Raw genomic sequence first — 19,289 nt, forward strand, 5'->3', positions numbered from 1 at the left:
TTTTTTCATTACATATTACGTATTTCCATTGTAGAACCATAATGCATCAATGAAGTTATGCATTTTCAATGAATCAATTTTGATGTTTGATTTGTCACAAGTAAAACAACATAGTAAATGCAGCAAATGCAGCAAACTGAATATTTAATTACACTGAGTTCTGAAAATGTTAAATTTCAATCGTGAATAAATGGTTGTTATTTTTAACGATAGTGAATTCATTCCCAGTGAATTAAGTCAGTTCAATTCAAAACTATTATGAGAAAATGTATGTGTTGTCTTTTTTTTCTGAGAGCAGTCAAATTCTAAATTTTTGGAAGGTAGCATTGAAATAAAGGGGGGACATGCTCAGCGTAGGTCAAAATGGAGCTTTTGTTCTATTTTCAAAGCATGATCCTGGACATACCTTAAACGATGAAGATAATCCATTTATATAATTTTGAAGCCTTATTATCCTTTATATTTATTTTAAATATTTGATGACTGCATAAAGTATTTTTATTACATAAAATAGTATTCTTTTAAACTTCTCGCTCTAATGTTTTAGAATATAGTCATATTTCAGTACATAAATATGCAGTGGTGTTAAGATTTTTTACATTTATTAATTTTTAAACTCATTTATAAAACCATCAGTATAATTTATATCGATATTATTATAGTGAAATATTTACGATAAAAAATTATATTGATAATCTCTGTGATCCCTAATTTGACAAGAATTAGGCATTTTATTATTCAAAAAATGGGCTAGATTAACACATTTGAATATAATTCTAAAGATACTAATTATAAGCTATGTCTTTGACCATTCAAGTGTGATAAACATCCTACGAATTATTATTGACCTAAGAATAAGATAGTGTTTTTTTTAAATACGCCATTTCTTTTGGCATTCCCCAGTGGTTAAACTACAACATACGGCCGTAGCCATAAATTGAGATGGACAGTAGTCATACTTCTAATAGTTGATGGGATAATAATCCTTCCAAAGATTTGTATCCCTCTTGCAGCTATCACAATATGATACAAAACGTTCAATGATTACGCTTTGATCAGTGCAACAACTTGTAACAGCTTGTAGCGGGATCAAGTGATAAATTTTCCCCTCCCTGCAGCCATCTGATACCGTTATATTTTTTCGCATGAATTACGATTTCACTTATAGCAAACTGGGAACAGGGTTACCTCTGATTATACGTTTTTTTATAAACATGAGAATAATAAAATATCTATATCATTTATGGTAAATTTGTGTTATAGGTATGCAAAACTATTTTTTATTTGTTAAAAACGTTAGTTTCACCATGTAAACCAAGAAAATAAACTGTAGTGAACATTTGTATAAATCTAACTATAAATGACTAATAGTTTGGTTTGACCATACTAAAAAAAATCATAAAACTTAGTAAAATTGTACAATTATCCCGAAATTAATAATTTTGCACTTATCATAAATTTACGAATATCATATACCTATGTTATGTAAAAAGCATGACAATAGTTTTATTTTTAATACGATATGTTATTTCTCTATCCAATTGGTCAAATGATCACGACATACTCAAATCATAATTCATCAACACATTATCTCTTGAGAATAGTTTCTGAAATAAGCCCGAAACGTCAAGGAAAGAAGGCAGAAGAACACGCAGTGGAAGCTTGGAAATCTATTACGTTTGTAAATCTATTATATTTATACATATTTCAATGGTTTAATAAAATAAATGGAATGTTTCTTTGTAAAGCAAATGCTATTTTCTACAATAAGATTCATTTTTATCGTTCAACAAATTAAAAAAAAACTGATTTTATTACATTCTTTATAGTATAGTTTATTATATTGTAATAATTTAACTTCATTATAGCGGTAAATCCTATATTCAACTGTTAGTGTTAATAATTTTACGCAAATTGGTTCCCACAATTTAGCTACTTTTCTCATTTTCAAATACTTAATAATTATTTGAGGTGTATAGTAAAGTGAAATTTTATTAAAAACAGTATTACATTTTATACTATTAATATTATCGACCGAAGATAGGTACTTGAATTTAGATCCATCAGAATTATATTTTATAAAAGTACCTACATTAAAAAAAACAATGAATGAATAATGCTACATATTTAAATCTTATGTAATTAGTCTTGAATACGAATTAATAAAAAGTATAAAACTAAATAACTATATAGGTATATTAAATTTCACAATTTAATATTTAAGTGGTTAGCTATTTTGGCTACTACATGAATGTCATTGACTACATGCACACCACACAAATAGTCTTGATAATAGTACCTATGTACATTTTTTAAACTAATTATTTAGTATCTGCTCGTAATACGAAACTGTAAATTTCGATCGTAGTGCTAATTATTACTAATACTTCGAATGCAATACAGTAAACTGTTTGTGGAAAATGATGGGTATTTGATATTGAAATAAATGGTAATAATTTGAACGAAATATTCAATCAAAAATCTTCATTTATTGCAAACATTTTACCGCATTGTATTCGAAGATGATCAATAACTAGCACTACCATCGTAACTCCGCGGCGAAAATATGGCCGACCTTTACGCTACGACGTATTAGTAAAATGAGCCCCGAGAGAAGTAGAGGATCGGGACGGATGGAACGTCCTGGTCGCTCAAAAAATGACAAAATTCAAAGGTGGTCACGATCGTCAGCCATGAGGGAATGACCAAGAAGAAGTAAAATGATATATCTATCACATGCATTAATAAATTATTTTCCGAAAGATTCAGTCATTGCATTTTGTCTCTATAAGTTGAGTTCCCATCCCTACGTGGCGGATATGGTATCGGACTATCTATGACAAATGACCGGCAATTACAAACAGTCCCTACCGAAAAGCTCACTCAGTACTACAACAGTTGAGTTGAGTTATGTCAGTGGCGTCCCATGTCCAAACTCCATGCTGCCCTATGTCCAGCAACATAATACTATGACTGATCGAAACCCATCCGTATATTTTTAAATGCCATTTGCCATTACAGGTAGTATAATTCCGGTGAAAGTCAATTCATAACATTTCATTTATTTAGAAAATTAATAATATCAACTGAGGATACATATTTGATTTTAATTCTAATCAATCTAAATTATGTAATTCAAATGGATCATAGATAGTAAATAGATCAATCATAGATATCGCATATAGTTGGGAAGTACAATATAGGTATTTATCGTTAAATGTTTTTTGGACTTGCCAGTATATTTTCCATGTTATGTAATTATTTCTAAAAATTTGTGCCACAAAAAAATGTAACCATTATTAGTAAAAATTAATTGAACATGTGGACCTCGGCGTCGAAGCCTACAATTGTAATGAAGAATGGTTGTAAGCCATTCGTTCAACTCATTGGGTCCCCATCATTACTCCCCCGACATAATGCACAATCATTATTATACAACATAGATGGAAATCGATATATTAGTGTCTTGTCTATTGTTTACAATCTACATACTTAAAAATGGTTTGTATATTTTGTAAGGAGTACAAAATATAAATTTTGAGCCTCCTGAATCGTATTGATTTAGTATACTTTCTCATTCAGAACTTTTAAGATTATTTTCAAACGGTACATATATAAGTTATCACACCACAGTATTAAATAACTATTTTAGTCTATCCTAAATTAGATTCGTGATCTATATTCTTTGTAATGCTAATACTAACTTGGGATATAAACGGAAGTAAGTACCTACAAATCCACTTGACTAAAAAGGTTTTTATTCGATAGAATAATACTTAGTCAAAGACCCTTATTAACTTATGAATAAAAAAACTGCCCTTCTTTTGTGTTTACATTAAACTATCGACAATATCGGTTAGTTAGGGTAAGGGAATTGCTGTCTTATGACACCCATCAATATTATCGCATTAAAATTATTCAAATTCTCAAACTGTCAAACGTCAATCACGCCTGGAATATTAAAAATTATTTATTTAAAACCAATCAGCGAAATGTATTCATAAATTCATAAGCAAAATATGATTGCAAATATTGGTGTACATTTTTAAGATAGTAATAAATTCTGCAATTGTAATTCGTTTATCAATTCATTGATTTTTATACCTGTATTTTTAAATATACAATGAAGTGTTGTTTGATTGACACGCCGTATCCTTTTTTGTCAATGAAGCGAATGATAGTTATTAAACATAAATAATTGAGAACATGTATTTGGTTAAAAAAGATTAGGTAATATTTCCCATGGTTAAAATATTAATTTACATATTACACGCAACTTAGCTTTATCGATAGAGATAATTTCGTTTATATCTATCAATTTGAGACTTCTCTTTAATTTAGTTTTATTAAATAATAGACTAGCATGTTGACTATCTTACTTATATATTTTTTAAATAGTTACCAATCGTATAGAAAATTTAATTAAAAAATTGAAAGCTAATATCCTGATTATTCTTCCACGACTTAACAGAATAAAAGAAATAATATTATTAATGTCGATATTAAATTAGTACTTATTTTGAATTATGATTTAAGTACCTACCTAAGTTATCATTATTATCGAAATAAAAAGATTTTGAATTATTGAAAAGTGCACATTTTTATGATTTTGCATTTTCACTATAAAAAGAGTATCATATTATAATTCCATGACAATATCAAAACGCATTGTCTAGCAAAGCCAATTGTTACTCAATGTCCAAAAAAGACCCTCGTTTATCTCTTTTGTCCATATTTCTCAGAGGTCACAAGGCTCAGAGACAAATAAAGAAAACAAGTTGATATTTCCAACTGACAAAGAGCTTTGATACTCTGATTGTCACTTTGGCTACTCACGGCTGGACATTTTCTTGTCTAATAACAGGTAGAGACGTTTATAACGATATTATTTGCGCACAAAGGAATTATAATAAAGTTGAATTCTATTGTTGGCAATTATGATGTGATATGCGAAATCATTGTGGAACAAGATTGTCACTCGAATGCACGAAACGTGGCCCAATTTAGAATGGTCACGTAACTTAACTTGTGCACAGTCTGCAATCGACCTATTTCGATAACAGAATGATACACGTAGGTATATTACATAAATACAGTTGCGTTCGTGGGATTAGGCAGGGATGCACCGCTTAGTGGTAGGTACTACATTCAGGAGGGTGGCAAATAGTGGAGAACATACTAATATTAGATATAATAGGAAACTCATCATTTCACATACGTACAAGTATATTATTACATTTTATGATAATTTTCGAAGGATATTTTTCATTTGATGTTATATTAAAAATTTAAATCGCAGTATTTTAAGTCTCATTAAGGATGCCTGGTACTTTTCTACGTACCACGTTATATGTATACCTATTATGAGTTTATGAGTTACCTAACATCACTCGTAGCTATGCGGTCTTCTTGCTATCCCATCGCAGGGCGGATGTGATGTTTCATGATGCTGTGTATCGTGTTATTAACTTATTGTTCTTAAATTATTATTTCTTTGTGGACGTGTTAGGTAAATAGGTTAAATTTATATTTAACTTCCATATTACATAATAACTTATTTTCTCTTCTTCACTCTTGTTTTATACTTGTCACCGTTAAAGATTTTTATATTTATTGCATGGCTATATTATGATGAATTGGTCAATAACTGTAATGCCATAATACTCTTTTCTAAATAAATAAATGAATGAATATCGTATCATGTGCAACAAGGTGAATATATAAATATATAAATCGTGTTAATAGGTAATAATATCTTATTTGACGTCTATTCGCTAAACGCTAGGATTTCATTTTTTTACAAAGTCAAAACACATTGAAAAAACAACAGTTGAATTTTCCAGACGCGTGATGCCAACTCATAAAATTTCGAAGCGAATCTTCTCGACCTTATTACTCCACAACGGACTATAATGGAAAGTTTTTTTTTTATTCTGAAAATCTTCTCACGATACCTTTATTCGGTTGCAGATCAAGAAAAAAAAGGATTAGTGAATTTAATTATTGTGTACTAACCATATTAACGTATCATATTCCTGATCAATCCGCAAAATGTTAAAATTCACTCATAAAAAATAAACCCTTCGAATCACCGTAAATATAACATTGATAGAAATCTTAAATAGATGGCTAATTCCATGAACAGTAAGTAGCAATAGCCGAAACGTTTTTTTATTCATTTCGTTGTAATGAATGACACTTTTTCTTCACTCATGGAATCGAATTGTAAGGGATTTCCCTAGATACATTGAATCCCCAAAAGGATTAGCGTAGCAAAGGTAAGATTATTTGTCATTTGATGTCTATATTATATTTAAAAAAATCATCTTAATGGATCTAAACACCAACTATCAATATGCGAAGATAATTTTACTGCATTGCGGATTTAAACCACACTCATTTTTTGTATGACATGTTATTATTTATTGATAAGATCTTTATTAATTAGTTTATAGAGGTTAGGTACGTAATTAATCCTTAGTCGTCAATTAAATTAATATCGCATGAAAACTGTGAAATAATTCAATTAATTGACGTCTGTACAAAGTAGTTATCTTCGCATTATTAAGTAGATAACCACTTAACTGCCCGAAGATCAGAAGTTATCCAGTCAAATTATTATAACGCTATTAGGTTTACGTACTGGTGAGTTATTGTCTACCAACCAATATGTACTTTATTAAAATTCAGACTTTACTATCTACTTCAAAACCCGAAAAATGTGGCTCTTTTTATAATAGATACTCTTTGAGTTTTACTGTAAATTTAAAATTCTGACACAAAATTTTATGTTGCATTATCACAAAATATACATGAAATTCTACAATTTCGAAAGTATTGTGGGTATCTATTATGTTTTCGCTTCCATTATACGTTTCGTCTTCCACTTTACAAACACCAAAGATTACCTGAAATATGTCAATCATATCGACACCTGGGACGATTCCTACACTCCCCTTCGTGTCAATTGAAATGTATACCGTTTTACAGAGTACAAATATTTTAATGTCATTTCAAAAGCTTCCTGACGATCCTTCAATAACATGTTTTTTGCTACTATATTTGCAGTAAAAAGTATTGCTTTAAAAACAGTCATAACATTATTGGCATGTAGCAATGACATTTTTGTCATTGGCATGTAATTATTACTATAAATGAATACTTATTTACAAGCATAGAGGTAACTTGTAATCAAAATAATAATAGTATAGCTAATTATTATAGTAAATAGGTACGTAAGTAGATAATAAATTATGGCTTATATACATACCCGCAAACAAATTATACAATGGTTTACAAACTTGCCGCTACAAAAATTTACGTGCACCTGCAAACTTTGCTATCAAATTATTAAATTAAATGTAGCTATAATACAAATCTGCATACTTTATTCAAAACAGTATTCCACCAAATATTTCCACAGTTAGGCTCGGCGCCCATGACATCCCCCACTCGCTTTTCGATCATTCCGCCGTAGGAAATGTGGAATCCAGTCGGTGCGGTATGCCTGCGCGGGGGATAGAGGGTCATGCACAGATAAATAACGCTATCACGCGATGGCGTTAATGGGCATCGAGACTCAATGTCGGTTTATTACAATAAATTTGCGGCGTCTTATTGCGGACGTGAAGATCTCTTCACATATGGCCGTATTATTTAGCTTTGTTTTCGTATTATATTTATAATTAAATTCATCTTCTTTTATGTTAGTTATCCGTACTTTTTTAACCTAAGTGAACTCAGTAAACTCAGTCAATGCTCACTTGAGAGTGTGGCAACCTCAGTTTTGGGTATCTGGTTCTTTATTACATTACTATGTGTAAAAAAACTACTGATGCTTCACATCCAAACGTAGGGCCTCATGATCGCTCGATTAAGACCGAGTATGGTGCGGGCCGGTTGGTTTGTAGGGGTATTTGTTTGTGTTGTCGGTATATTAGATGTTTTCCATCTACAGTGGAATACAAAAACCATATAATTTATACAAATAATGTTTCTAAACCAAACTGTATATCTTTCAAACAGATTGTTACAAGTACTACATTCTTATTATATTTGTTTACCTACGCTAGATCTTGTTATACCTATATACCTATTGACAAGGCTTAATACAGTATTATTATTTCAATTAAAATTTACCATAGATAACCATATAAATACATAAATAGAATATAAAGATATATTTTATTTTCTGCAGTGTGGTTAAAATATATTATTGGTTTACTTTGATTGTGATAATGTAAATGACAGAAGTTTCATTGTTTGACGAGGTTTTACGTGATAATATCTGCTATGTAATATATTGAAATAAAATAATAATTTTTGTAGGTGTGGAAAATTGATAAATGTTTTTATGTGATTTTTAAAGAAAAAACCTTAATTACATACATAATATTTATTTATATGGGTGTGGACTTTGGCCACCTCCTGAAGAGCTTTTTGCGAGACATGTACATCATTCGCCTCTTCCTCCAAATGACCAATCAACATAAATTATTGTATTTTTTTTCAGGCGCGTTATCCGAACCAGCGAACAACGTCTTCAGAAGCTCTCGAATCACTCGAGCATAATCTATTATTATAAGTAATAACGCCCACGGTGGCCGTGCGGCTTAAGCGTTGGACTATAACGCCGTGGGTCCCAGATTCTAATCTTGGGTCTGGCAAGTACGCATATTGTTTTTCAATTTGTCTGTGAGTCAGGGTATGAGGTTGAGCAAGTGGCTGACATCCATTTCTCGTAAAAAAAATCTCTTAATACAAACCTGTACTCTGCGGAGGCACATATGATCCTATTAGGATCGGACATGGTCGAAAGAAAGAAGAAAAATAAGTAATATAATTTTATTCATTTAAAAAAAATGCAATAAATACCGACGTACTGTACATGTAAATCTATCCACATGATGTAACCGATCCAGGTAAATTATTCGAAAATATTTTTTCTCACTAAAAAAAACACAAAGCAAACCAAAGTTCACGCGAAAAATCATCACCACGTCCAAGTTGTTTTTAAATACATTTTATTCACAATAAGCCCCTTGTCAAAAACTACTCAAAAAGATACAGCCAATAATATTCAGGTGAAAAAAAATTGACGGAATGTCAAAAAACTGTTGACAATTGTATTTTTGCCTACCGTGTAACCACCTAAGGGTTCATACCCTAATTTCACCGATTTATGTGACCCCCTACGTCTAATTATTTTCATTTATTTGTGTAACGATTTTTATTTGTACAAAAAATCGATATCTGAATCTGTTGTACAAAAAGTAGAAATTCTAGTTTTTTTAAAGAAAAATAAAAGGTGGGCTTATTTTATAATTATTATAACACTACACAAAGTTTACTTTAAACCGTTGGAAATTAAAATCAGGGGGAAAGCGTGCAAAATCAAACACTTTTTAAATTTTTTTTTTTAAATATTGCCTCTACGTGCTCATCTCTCCCATGGGTACCTTAACTTAAAGTCATGTAAATTCAGTCAAAGCACATTTGAGTGCATGGGGACTTTAGTCTTGGGTAACTGCTCCTGAGACATTCCGTCATAAAAAAAAATGATGCTTCACATCGAAAGGTAATGTCCCGTGATACGCCCGATTGAGACCGGGTGTGGTGCGAGGCGGGTGTGGTTTGGTGGTGTCTTAACTTCAATCTAGATTGTAAGGTTTGTCTTTTTTAGATTCCTGCGAAGTTCGGTCAATTCTATCCTCTTTTTTTTACTTTACCGCGAAGACGACAACCAATAATAATTGTATTCTCGTGTATTAATTACTATGTGTAGGATCCTAGTTTCAGCCATTTTCCACGTGTGCACACTTTCATAATATTTTCTTCCTTGTCCTCTCCGTTTGGTAACACTTTCAACTCCGAAACCTCTTCATTTTTTATTTACTATTTTTGGCTTTTATTCCTATTAATAATTATTAAGAAGTTTATTATATTAAATAATCTAGTCAGTTTCTTATTACTTTCTATGGATGACAGTAAGAGTAGGTTAATACAGCAGATACCTACCCCTCGAACAACCCACAATAGGGCTTCGACTCTACATAATAATGATTTGATTTTTTTATGATTCTTTTTAGAAGACCTAAATTAATAGTACAGAATAACACATATCATAGTATTTTATTATTGACAATTTTACATTAGCGATATACCTATGCGCGGACAGTATATGTGCACATAGGAGGGTGCACCGTTGTCACGTAGTATTAAGTACAATTTATATTTTTTTAATTGGACATATTATATGTCGTTAATACATACTTAATATACGATTTTAAAAATATACCTACAATAATGAATAATATGTCGAAACATTTTTTCATTTGCCATATCGGTAAATAACTACCGTTCTAAATGGTTGTAAATGATTTTTTTTATATTTAAACTACAGTTGTTAACATAATATAAAAGAATATTAAGACGATGTGTTCTTCTTTAATATATATATGTATATAGAGGTGACATTGAATAGACCTAACCTAAATCAAATAAATTTAATATAAATAATCTGAATCTATGTAAGGTATCCATTAGAACTATTTTAAATTGTTTATTCTAGTATTACAACATATTTTTCATATTATCATTTGAGGAAATCTTTTAGAAATAAATAACCAGTAATATTAAAAGAAGATGTTTCTTCGTGGCGAACCGATACCACACAAACCACGGGTATGTAAATTTTATTGTTATTGTCTTCTAAGAAATTCAGTTATTAATAATCTCACAATCGCTGAGGAAATGATTTTTAATTTTTCATTGACAACAAACTAATTTAAATTAATTATACAAGTAGATGCTATTGGCATGCATCTAATTATAACATTAGCAACCGGGGTAAAATGATCAATGCAAACTTAGTACTACCACATTTAATCTACCATATTTGGTACCTATATAATACTCGTAGCTCACAATGGCAATATAAAACAGGTTTGTTTATAACATTTTGTTTCAATTAAATTAATGCCTATTCGTTTTGTAAACCGTACATCCTACAATCCTAAATATTATACAATAGTCAGAATTTCTATATAATAGCTATGTATTTCCAATCGAGGTATGTGAGGTAAAATCAAGGGTTTAGCAAAAAAAAAACTCCACACATTAAAGTTTAAAATATTTTATGTACATGTTCATATCTGGCGGATAAAATAATATTTCAGTCAGATCACATTTACTGCACAGTTTGAGTACTTAACTGCTATTTTTAATTAATAAACCTACATATTATTATTATAAAAATATACCTATCCAAAATTATAATTTAAAAATCTTGACAAATTCATTATGAAAATTTGATTGAAAAATGAGAAACAGTCGGTTAAAATAAGTTAAAAAAATATTATGTAGGTAGGTACTACAAATTTATTGTTCGGAATTTACAGCAACTGAGAAAATAGATCTTCAGTATTTCCACACACTTGACATGCGAGTGTTGAGGGTCTCGGAAATTGAGTCGATTATTAACAATTTAGACAAGTTTTACAGAAAAAAATCTTTAAAAAACAGTTTGTATTCCATATTCCATGGTTGGTGAGGACTAGAAATAGATGCATTCAGATTAACAAATCAAATTAGGAGTGGAACAGGATTTCACTACATAAGCTCCAGGTGTATCGTTATCTGCTAATTCCGCGTTCTCACGTGGAAATTTTTGTCGTTCAACAGTGTGTTGAAAGATAGTTGAACTTCAATTGATGAAGTGGGAATGAAGTGGGAATTATATTGTGCAAATTGAATTGAACGAAGGACTAGGCAAGTAGCCAAGGTGATCAACATCGCGCATCAATAGTCGGCACGTCAAACTTGTCGCGACTTACACAATTATTTGACACTGTGTATGTTAATCAATGGTATTGTTTATGATTTTTCAGCAATATTTCCTTAGTTCGTCACTTAAAAGGTAAAAAATTATGGAGACGCATGAATCAAAAAATTCACTTGATGCCATCATTGATGCCATCATAATGACTATTATCGGTTCAACTTAAATCGATACGTGGGAACATTCCTTTCGATTTCGTGTTCAACATTCAACACGCAGAAAATGATCACGTGAGTAGCGGCTTAGGAAAGATGGAATTTATCAAAAAATATAATATTATATCGTAAAATCTCGATATAATCATTAAATGTTTACCTACAAAAAAAGATAGGAAAAATAAGATAGATAGGTATTTATGAAATTAGGTAGACACTTATCTACTATCACGAAGCTTTTATCAAACAACGGTTCCATAACTAACAAAATAATGGTGGTAACGCAATACCATTCATTGTAAAAATTATCGGTGGAACAATGGCCACCCACCCCAATCCAGTAATACGGGGCTCGATTCCCGCGCGGGACGTGCCGCTCGGCAAACTATGCTAATTTACTGCGACGAAGTGGTCGCGCTCGACACCGCGAAAGTAAACACACTCTGCAACTACTACCTGATAAAAATAAATATGGATCATAATAATGCTGTTAACATTTAACTTTCTGGCGATATGCCTTTTTCTTATGTTTTTTACTTTTTCTTAATAATTGTATATAATATGCTATTATAACTGGAGGTGATGTTTGATAGTACGCCAAAGTATCTAAAGCTTTCTTTGAAGAACTTTCTGAATATTTTATAATTTCATTAATAATTCTGAAACTAACTACTATTGCATAAAAATCACGACAATTAAACAAATATATTTTTATTTGGTTGGACAATTATTAGTAAAATAGCATATAAACGCATTGTCACACATAATATGACAGGTACTAAGTATTAACTAACATCCGCGGTGAAAAAGTGTTAACGTATCCGTTTATATAGTACCTAATGGGCCGGCCACACGGCAGCGACTTGCCTGTGCGGTTTTGCCTGTGCAAAAAAAATGGAACGCTCTCGCGTGGCCACACGGCACTAGTAAAACTGCGCAAACTTCATTGCGTCAGAAGTCGCCGCCGTGAAAACATTGTTTTTCGGAATCGCAGCAATGTCGTCAAGTGGTCGATTTGTTTTTGTCATAAGCGTTTTTCTATTGTTTATTGGTTAAAAAAAGAGAAATAAATCCTACAGATCCAAGTGGACCAAACATTGGCTATTGAGAAGAAATATACACTCGCATATAAATTTACCAACTATTTACGAGACAATCCAGCTGACTGGCGGAATTATTTAAGAATGGTGATACCTACCCAAATTACGAAGTACTTAACATAAATTTGATAAGAAACTTGTCTCCGTAGTTAAAAGCTTATGTAGACCATGTTTATAAATAAATCAGTATTTTTTGTTTAAATATAATATATACTAGTGGCGAAGGGTGGAGATAGGCAGTAAAGATCCGCCATAAATGGTGTACACTAAACTTTGTCAGTCATACGTATTTGTTTTCATTGACATAAGACTACAATGTATTTACAGATGGTGTTGGTTAGTTTTTATAATTCAATTAAACCCTGCGAAACCAAGCCATAATAGATAGTAGTCAAAACATACTAGTCTATCTATAAAATATATAAAATTATGCAATTAAATCATACATAAATATGAATATTTTATAGATATAATAATATTTTTTATTTATTATAGTTTGGTTAGGCAGAGCTACATGAATTTATAAAAATGAACCAGCAATAATATGAGTAATACAAATAAGTATGAATGAAAAAATGTGCACAATTTTGACGTATCGCCCAAAATATAGTCTATTATAACAATATATTTTATAAAATAAACATTAAACAGATGTTGCACGACCGTAACCTTCGACGAACTGAGAACAAGCGCAGCTTGTACACCGTACACCGTCCACACGCACAGGTTTAACTGCAAACCGAGTTTGCACAGTTAAAATTTCAAGCAAGATTTTTACGCAGGCCGCACTTTTTGGTTTGCGCGGTGTACAGTTTTGCCGTCCACACGCATGGGTTTGCCTGCGCAAACCGGTTTGCGCAGACAACACCGTGGTGAAGCATGCGCGTGTGGCCGGCCTTTAATTATAGTCGTGGGTCTCAGTTATGACTTATGAATAAATAAACATCTTGGGGCAGAAATAGTAATTTAGCATTTATTTCATAGTTATTGAGTTGCTAGTAAATTAACGTATACCTACGTAGCTTGAGTACCGAAATACGATTATACTAATGTTTACTAAAAACCTAGGCAATTTTAATTGATTTTTTGTTAAACAGCGAATTTCCAACATATTTTTTTGAAAACTTGGGCCATATCTTCAAAAAAATCTGCATTTAAAATGTGTTGGTATAAATATATCTGTAATATTTTATTATATTTTCTATCAGTTAACGATGTTACATTGAAGTGAACGAAACTGGTTCTTATTATTATTAAGCTATGTATGTACCTGCGTTATAATATTATATTTTGTTATTAATTATATTATTAATAGTGTCTCAAGAATTGACAGTTAAGACAATTAATGAAGTTAGACTGTATTTTATGATTTTATGTAATGAAGGATATTGGCTTCTCCAAAATGCCGGATATTAAACACATGACAAAATTTACAAATTACAAATTCAAGACGTTCACAACATGACATGAAAAACAAAGAACTATAACCAACATTAGTGAAAAACTAAATTAATACAAAAATTATGAAGTATGTGCGCCGAATGAGCTAAGTAGAATTAAGAATTTATAAAACCATGTCCACCCAAACTCATCTCACGTAGGTGGAATATATCAATATCCGAAGCGATTTGATTAACATTGTTATTGCCCGCCCAATCGACATGAGAGGTTAGTTCTGAACCTTGGAAGAACTGCCTACCGATGTTCCCAATTTCGAAGATATACAATGTACAGCCGGTAATATTTCGGTGGGTACTATAGAAATTGTATGAGAAAATCTATGACGAATACAGTAAATAGGAAAATATATAATTATTTTTTTCAATGTATACCTACTTACTTATATTATCATTTTATATCAAGATCAAAAAAGTGTCTTAAAATAAAACGTTTTGCAAAATGCTATGGAACTCGATAAAAAACCAATCTCGATTCCATTGATGTCTCATTTTGCAGAAAAATCATTTGACCGCATATTTTTCGGAGTGTGAGCTGCCTAACGCGATTTTCCGAGCGGGTGAGCGCAAAGTCGAGTCACGAGTGGCGTCGTTTGTCGCCCCCTCCCCACGACTCCTTTCATCTTTCCCACAGACGAATCTCTAAAAAGGTTAATCGAGTCGGTCACGTGATTCGGGAATAACGAATCAAACGTCGCGGAAACGAATCTGACAGTTGGCCGATTCGAAGATTAAGAAGTAAATAAGATAACATTTTTTATTAAAATTAATTATGTAATTGGTCACGAATCGTGATAATATTCTATCGACTGTTTTGGTTGAATTATTCAGTAATGTTTTTAATTTCGCCATTACTAATTATTTACAGTTGTCATTAAAACATCGACTGATTGTGCTAACTAAAAAACTAAATGCAGTTAAGAACTTGTCGCGTATACATTATCTATAATCTTGACTCTACATTTGTAGATACTAGATACGGGGTAAAGACTATGCATTCAATACGTACATAATATATAAACATTTTATCAGGGCTGAATTTATCATAGGGCTAAAAAACCTATAGCCCAGGCCCCCGCGTTAGTAGGAACCCCAGACTTTGAAAAATAAATTGACAATTTAATGAAAAAACCTTAAGGCAGCAGAGGCCAATCCCGACAAAAGTATAGGATAATATTATTGAAATCAAGTGCAATAAAAAATATGTTACAGAAAGAAATATATCCTGCAATCCCACAGTCAAACGCATAAAATTTGTAGGCGAATCAACAATGTATTAATTAGTAAGGAAATCTCGAGTTACATTTCAGTCAGCTTGAAGGAAACTCTGTTAAGTAAGTGAGGATTGTGCATTCAGAACAGTAAAAGTGTTAACAATTATTAACTCTTGTGAGTAGGTAGTACTACCTAATAAATATATGGGCAATGTATAAGTAAATAAATATATAAATACGATAATAAAATTAACATTATAACTCACTTCCCAGGCGTATCGCTGATCAGCAGGTAGAGATGCCCATTTAGCAGTATAGGGTCCATATCGAGTTCCTCTCACTACAGCTCCTCGCGCCCAGACGCCTTCTCTGCCATCTCTCTCACTACGCACGAGAAGCTCAGCTGGAACCACATTCTCATGAGAGCTCTTCACTCTGTCTTCTTTGTGTCCAACATCACTGATTCTATCATGCGACCTCAACAGCGCATCAGTAGATCTTACACGCAAACTATCAGGAATCTGATCTAATTTTCGTTTGGAATCTAGATCTTCTAATCCCAAATGAAGTGAATCTTGAGATCGTAGTTTCAACGCATCAGAAAACGAAAACTCTCTTGGACTATACTGAGATGACTCATCAGGACTGATTGTGAGTCTTCCTGGACTAAATTGAGATTTGATTCCTTTTGATAAATCGATTTTAGGATCTTTTTCATGTACGGGCATCGTAGGATGATAGTACGAAGACTCTAAGATTTGCTGAGGTATCTTTTTTCTTCTGTGCAGGTGTTCCAGATTGAGCTGCAGTTGGGTATTGTCAGGCATGATTCGTATTATTTCTATTGAGTCTTCGAGTCGAGTTGTTCTCGGTGACAGGTGATCTGAATCGACGAAGTCTGGATCTTCTTCTTCGCCTGTTGTCACGCCCGATACTTCCAACTCATCGCCGCTGCTCCCTGAAAAAAGAATCCATTGAAAAATCGACAAAAAAAATGACAAAAATTTGAACACTTTTTCTCAGCGTCTCTTAATTGCAAGATACGAAGCCACGTTACTGACTTTACCTGTCATCATGGCCCCACATTCTGAAGCGGGTCCCCAGGCCAGGATCTTTGGTGCGCCCCTTACCTATCGCTAAGGTTAAGAGCAGTGCCATGCTCTACAGCAGTGTTTCCCAAATGGTATTCCGAGGAAGTCCGAAATTTCGATATATCACATATTTAAAAATATTAATATTCTTGAAGTAAAATAACGCCCCTTCGATGTAGCATAGCTCTTTTTTACTATTAGAGAAAAATTGTGATGTGTGTTTATCTCGCTGATTGACAATAATATTGGTTCAACTATTTACTGTAAAAATCAAACGCCAGTGTAATTTTGTTGGAGCAATGTCCCAGTTGAAGCCTTAAGTTTAATATAAATAAAAAAAAACGTAATATCTAATGTGAAATATAACGGGTATATTTATTTAATTAATTTAATATAATATAGCAGGGCATGTCCAATATCAAGTACGATGTAATCTAATATTCAGTGTCAAATATGGCAGTGATCTACCGTCACTCTCCCATTGTTATTCTTCAACTTGAACAATGACAATGGGTCACTGAAGACACTGAGGTGTTACAAATTGAACAACTCTTCTCTTTCAGCATCACATATAAATACTCAATTCCCCATTCAGCATGAAAGTTTTTGTCTTTTTTCAGTACCTACTCATTGCATTTATCGTTAACATCTTACTGCGCAAAGAGCCTACTGCGCAACTGTAAGAGGAACTACGCCTCACTTTAATGCCCTTAATTCACACTGGCCTTTTCTCTCAATGCAATACGATTCAAGTGATATGACCAATACAAACTCAATGAAACAACATTAGTACACTTTTCACGAATCAATCAATGCCCATGGACTCTATGGAGCGATCAACCAAATTCCATCCCGCGATCGCCATGTTGGACTCGGTTATGATATACTATTAGTACTCTATAATAGGAATCATGTGATTCCGCGATATCTCATACTTATCTTTAATTACAACTATTTTTGTTAAGCATTCATTTAACCCATGTTTATTGTAATCATGAAGGATGAAAAAATTAGAATATATCAAACGATGTCATGGATCCAAAATACGTATTAATTGACAAACTGTATGTAACATAGGAATAATTACATATTATAGTGAGTGGGAATCAAACCCGAACTTGCCGTACGATAATACGCAAGGGTAACAAATGTATGCTAAGGTAAGCGGTTTTTCTACACCTGTGAGCTTATCAAATCTTTTTTTTTAAATAATATTTGGTTATTTGGGTAGTTTATAAGCTCTATAATCTGTAGCTATATTGTCAAAGGGTTTATCTGTAGACAGAGAGACATTGATAACCCCACGTGTTGTCAGGGGTTTTTTTATCCACCCGGGACACTTGTCAAGTGGACAGATGTGTTGATTCACACAGTAGAAAGTAAATTGATTAATATACCTGTCTGTTGATTCATTTGTAATATTGAATGTACATAATTGCTTATCAAATTCTATTCGACACAATAAAAGCAGTGTGTAAACATTAATGTGAAACAGAGATAAGTGCATTCTTTGAAATACGTAATACAAAAATAGCAAAATCGTTATAAATTTATTGTATTTTATACCCAAAATAGATAATAATAAGTATACATGTATGACCAGATCAAGATATAGGCTTTAGGGGCTCAATCAAATTTGATTAATCAAATAACGGTATTCATCTTTTCTTCATTGATACGATTATTATGAATAATGATACAATTATTATACACCCGTTGAAAGTTTAAAGAACTTAGATCAATCCATCAACATTTAAAAAAATATCCTTGTGCATAGTCGAACCGAAAGATTTTTTATGATTTTTTTATATAACATAGGTATACCTACTTATCGCAAACTTCATGAAGGACTGTCTGATTCCGCCAAAGAACATCAAATATCTGATAGCTTCGAGGGTCTTGGTTTTATTATATTGATTCAGAAGGAATAAAACACAATTTGTCAATATGACTGTGTGGTGCTATTTTCTTGAGCCGATTATTAAATAAAGTATAGGTAGGCATTGTTTATATAACATTCGAGTACGTACATCACAAAAGTATTTTGAATGAGTTCATAAATTTTATTCAGAAAACGGACGCTGCTGTTTTATATGGAGACGCTTCAAAGGGTGTTTATATACCTAATAGAATATGATATGATATAATATTATCTTAAATTGTCTTCTAAATTACGAGTAGATATTCTCAGAGAACAGGCTTCGAGTGATTACACGATGCTGTTGCATAGACGTTCATAGACAATAATATGCCACCCTTATTAATAATCAGACTCAAAATACCCCACCTAACCCAATTTAACTTAACCTAATCTAACCCTACAAATCTTACTATAAATCATCATAGATAATATTTTATTATTATTCCTTCTCGGGTGTCTTATTAAACGGATAGTCTTAAAAATATTGATCCACAAATCCACTAACAGTGGAA

General features: G+C 32.0%; 1 protein-coding gene across 1 annotated transcript in view; it reads right to left on the reverse strand.

Moving 5' to 3' along the window:
- LOC147068037 (transcription factor hamlet-like) overlaps positions 1-19,289 on the reverse strand; it is a 121,651-nt gene that overhangs the window by 90,103 nt on the left and 12,259 nt on the right. Inside the window, exon 2 of the mRNA XM_085952048.1 lies at positions 16,032-16,723. Coding sequence (XP_085808174.1) covers positions 16,032-16,723 — 692 coding nt within the window. The remainder of the gene's footprint in view (positions 1-16,031; positions 16,724-19,289) is intronic.

This window comes from Rhyacophila brunnea, unplaced genomic scaffold (genome assembly GCF_057557595.1).
Source record: "Rhyacophila brunnea isolate RB1 unplaced genomic scaffold, BYU_Rbru_1.0 scaffold_3, whole genome shotgun sequence".
Classification (NCBI taxonomy): Eukaryota; Metazoa; Arthropoda; class Insecta; order Trichoptera; family Rhyacophilidae; genus Rhyacophila; species Rhyacophila brunnea.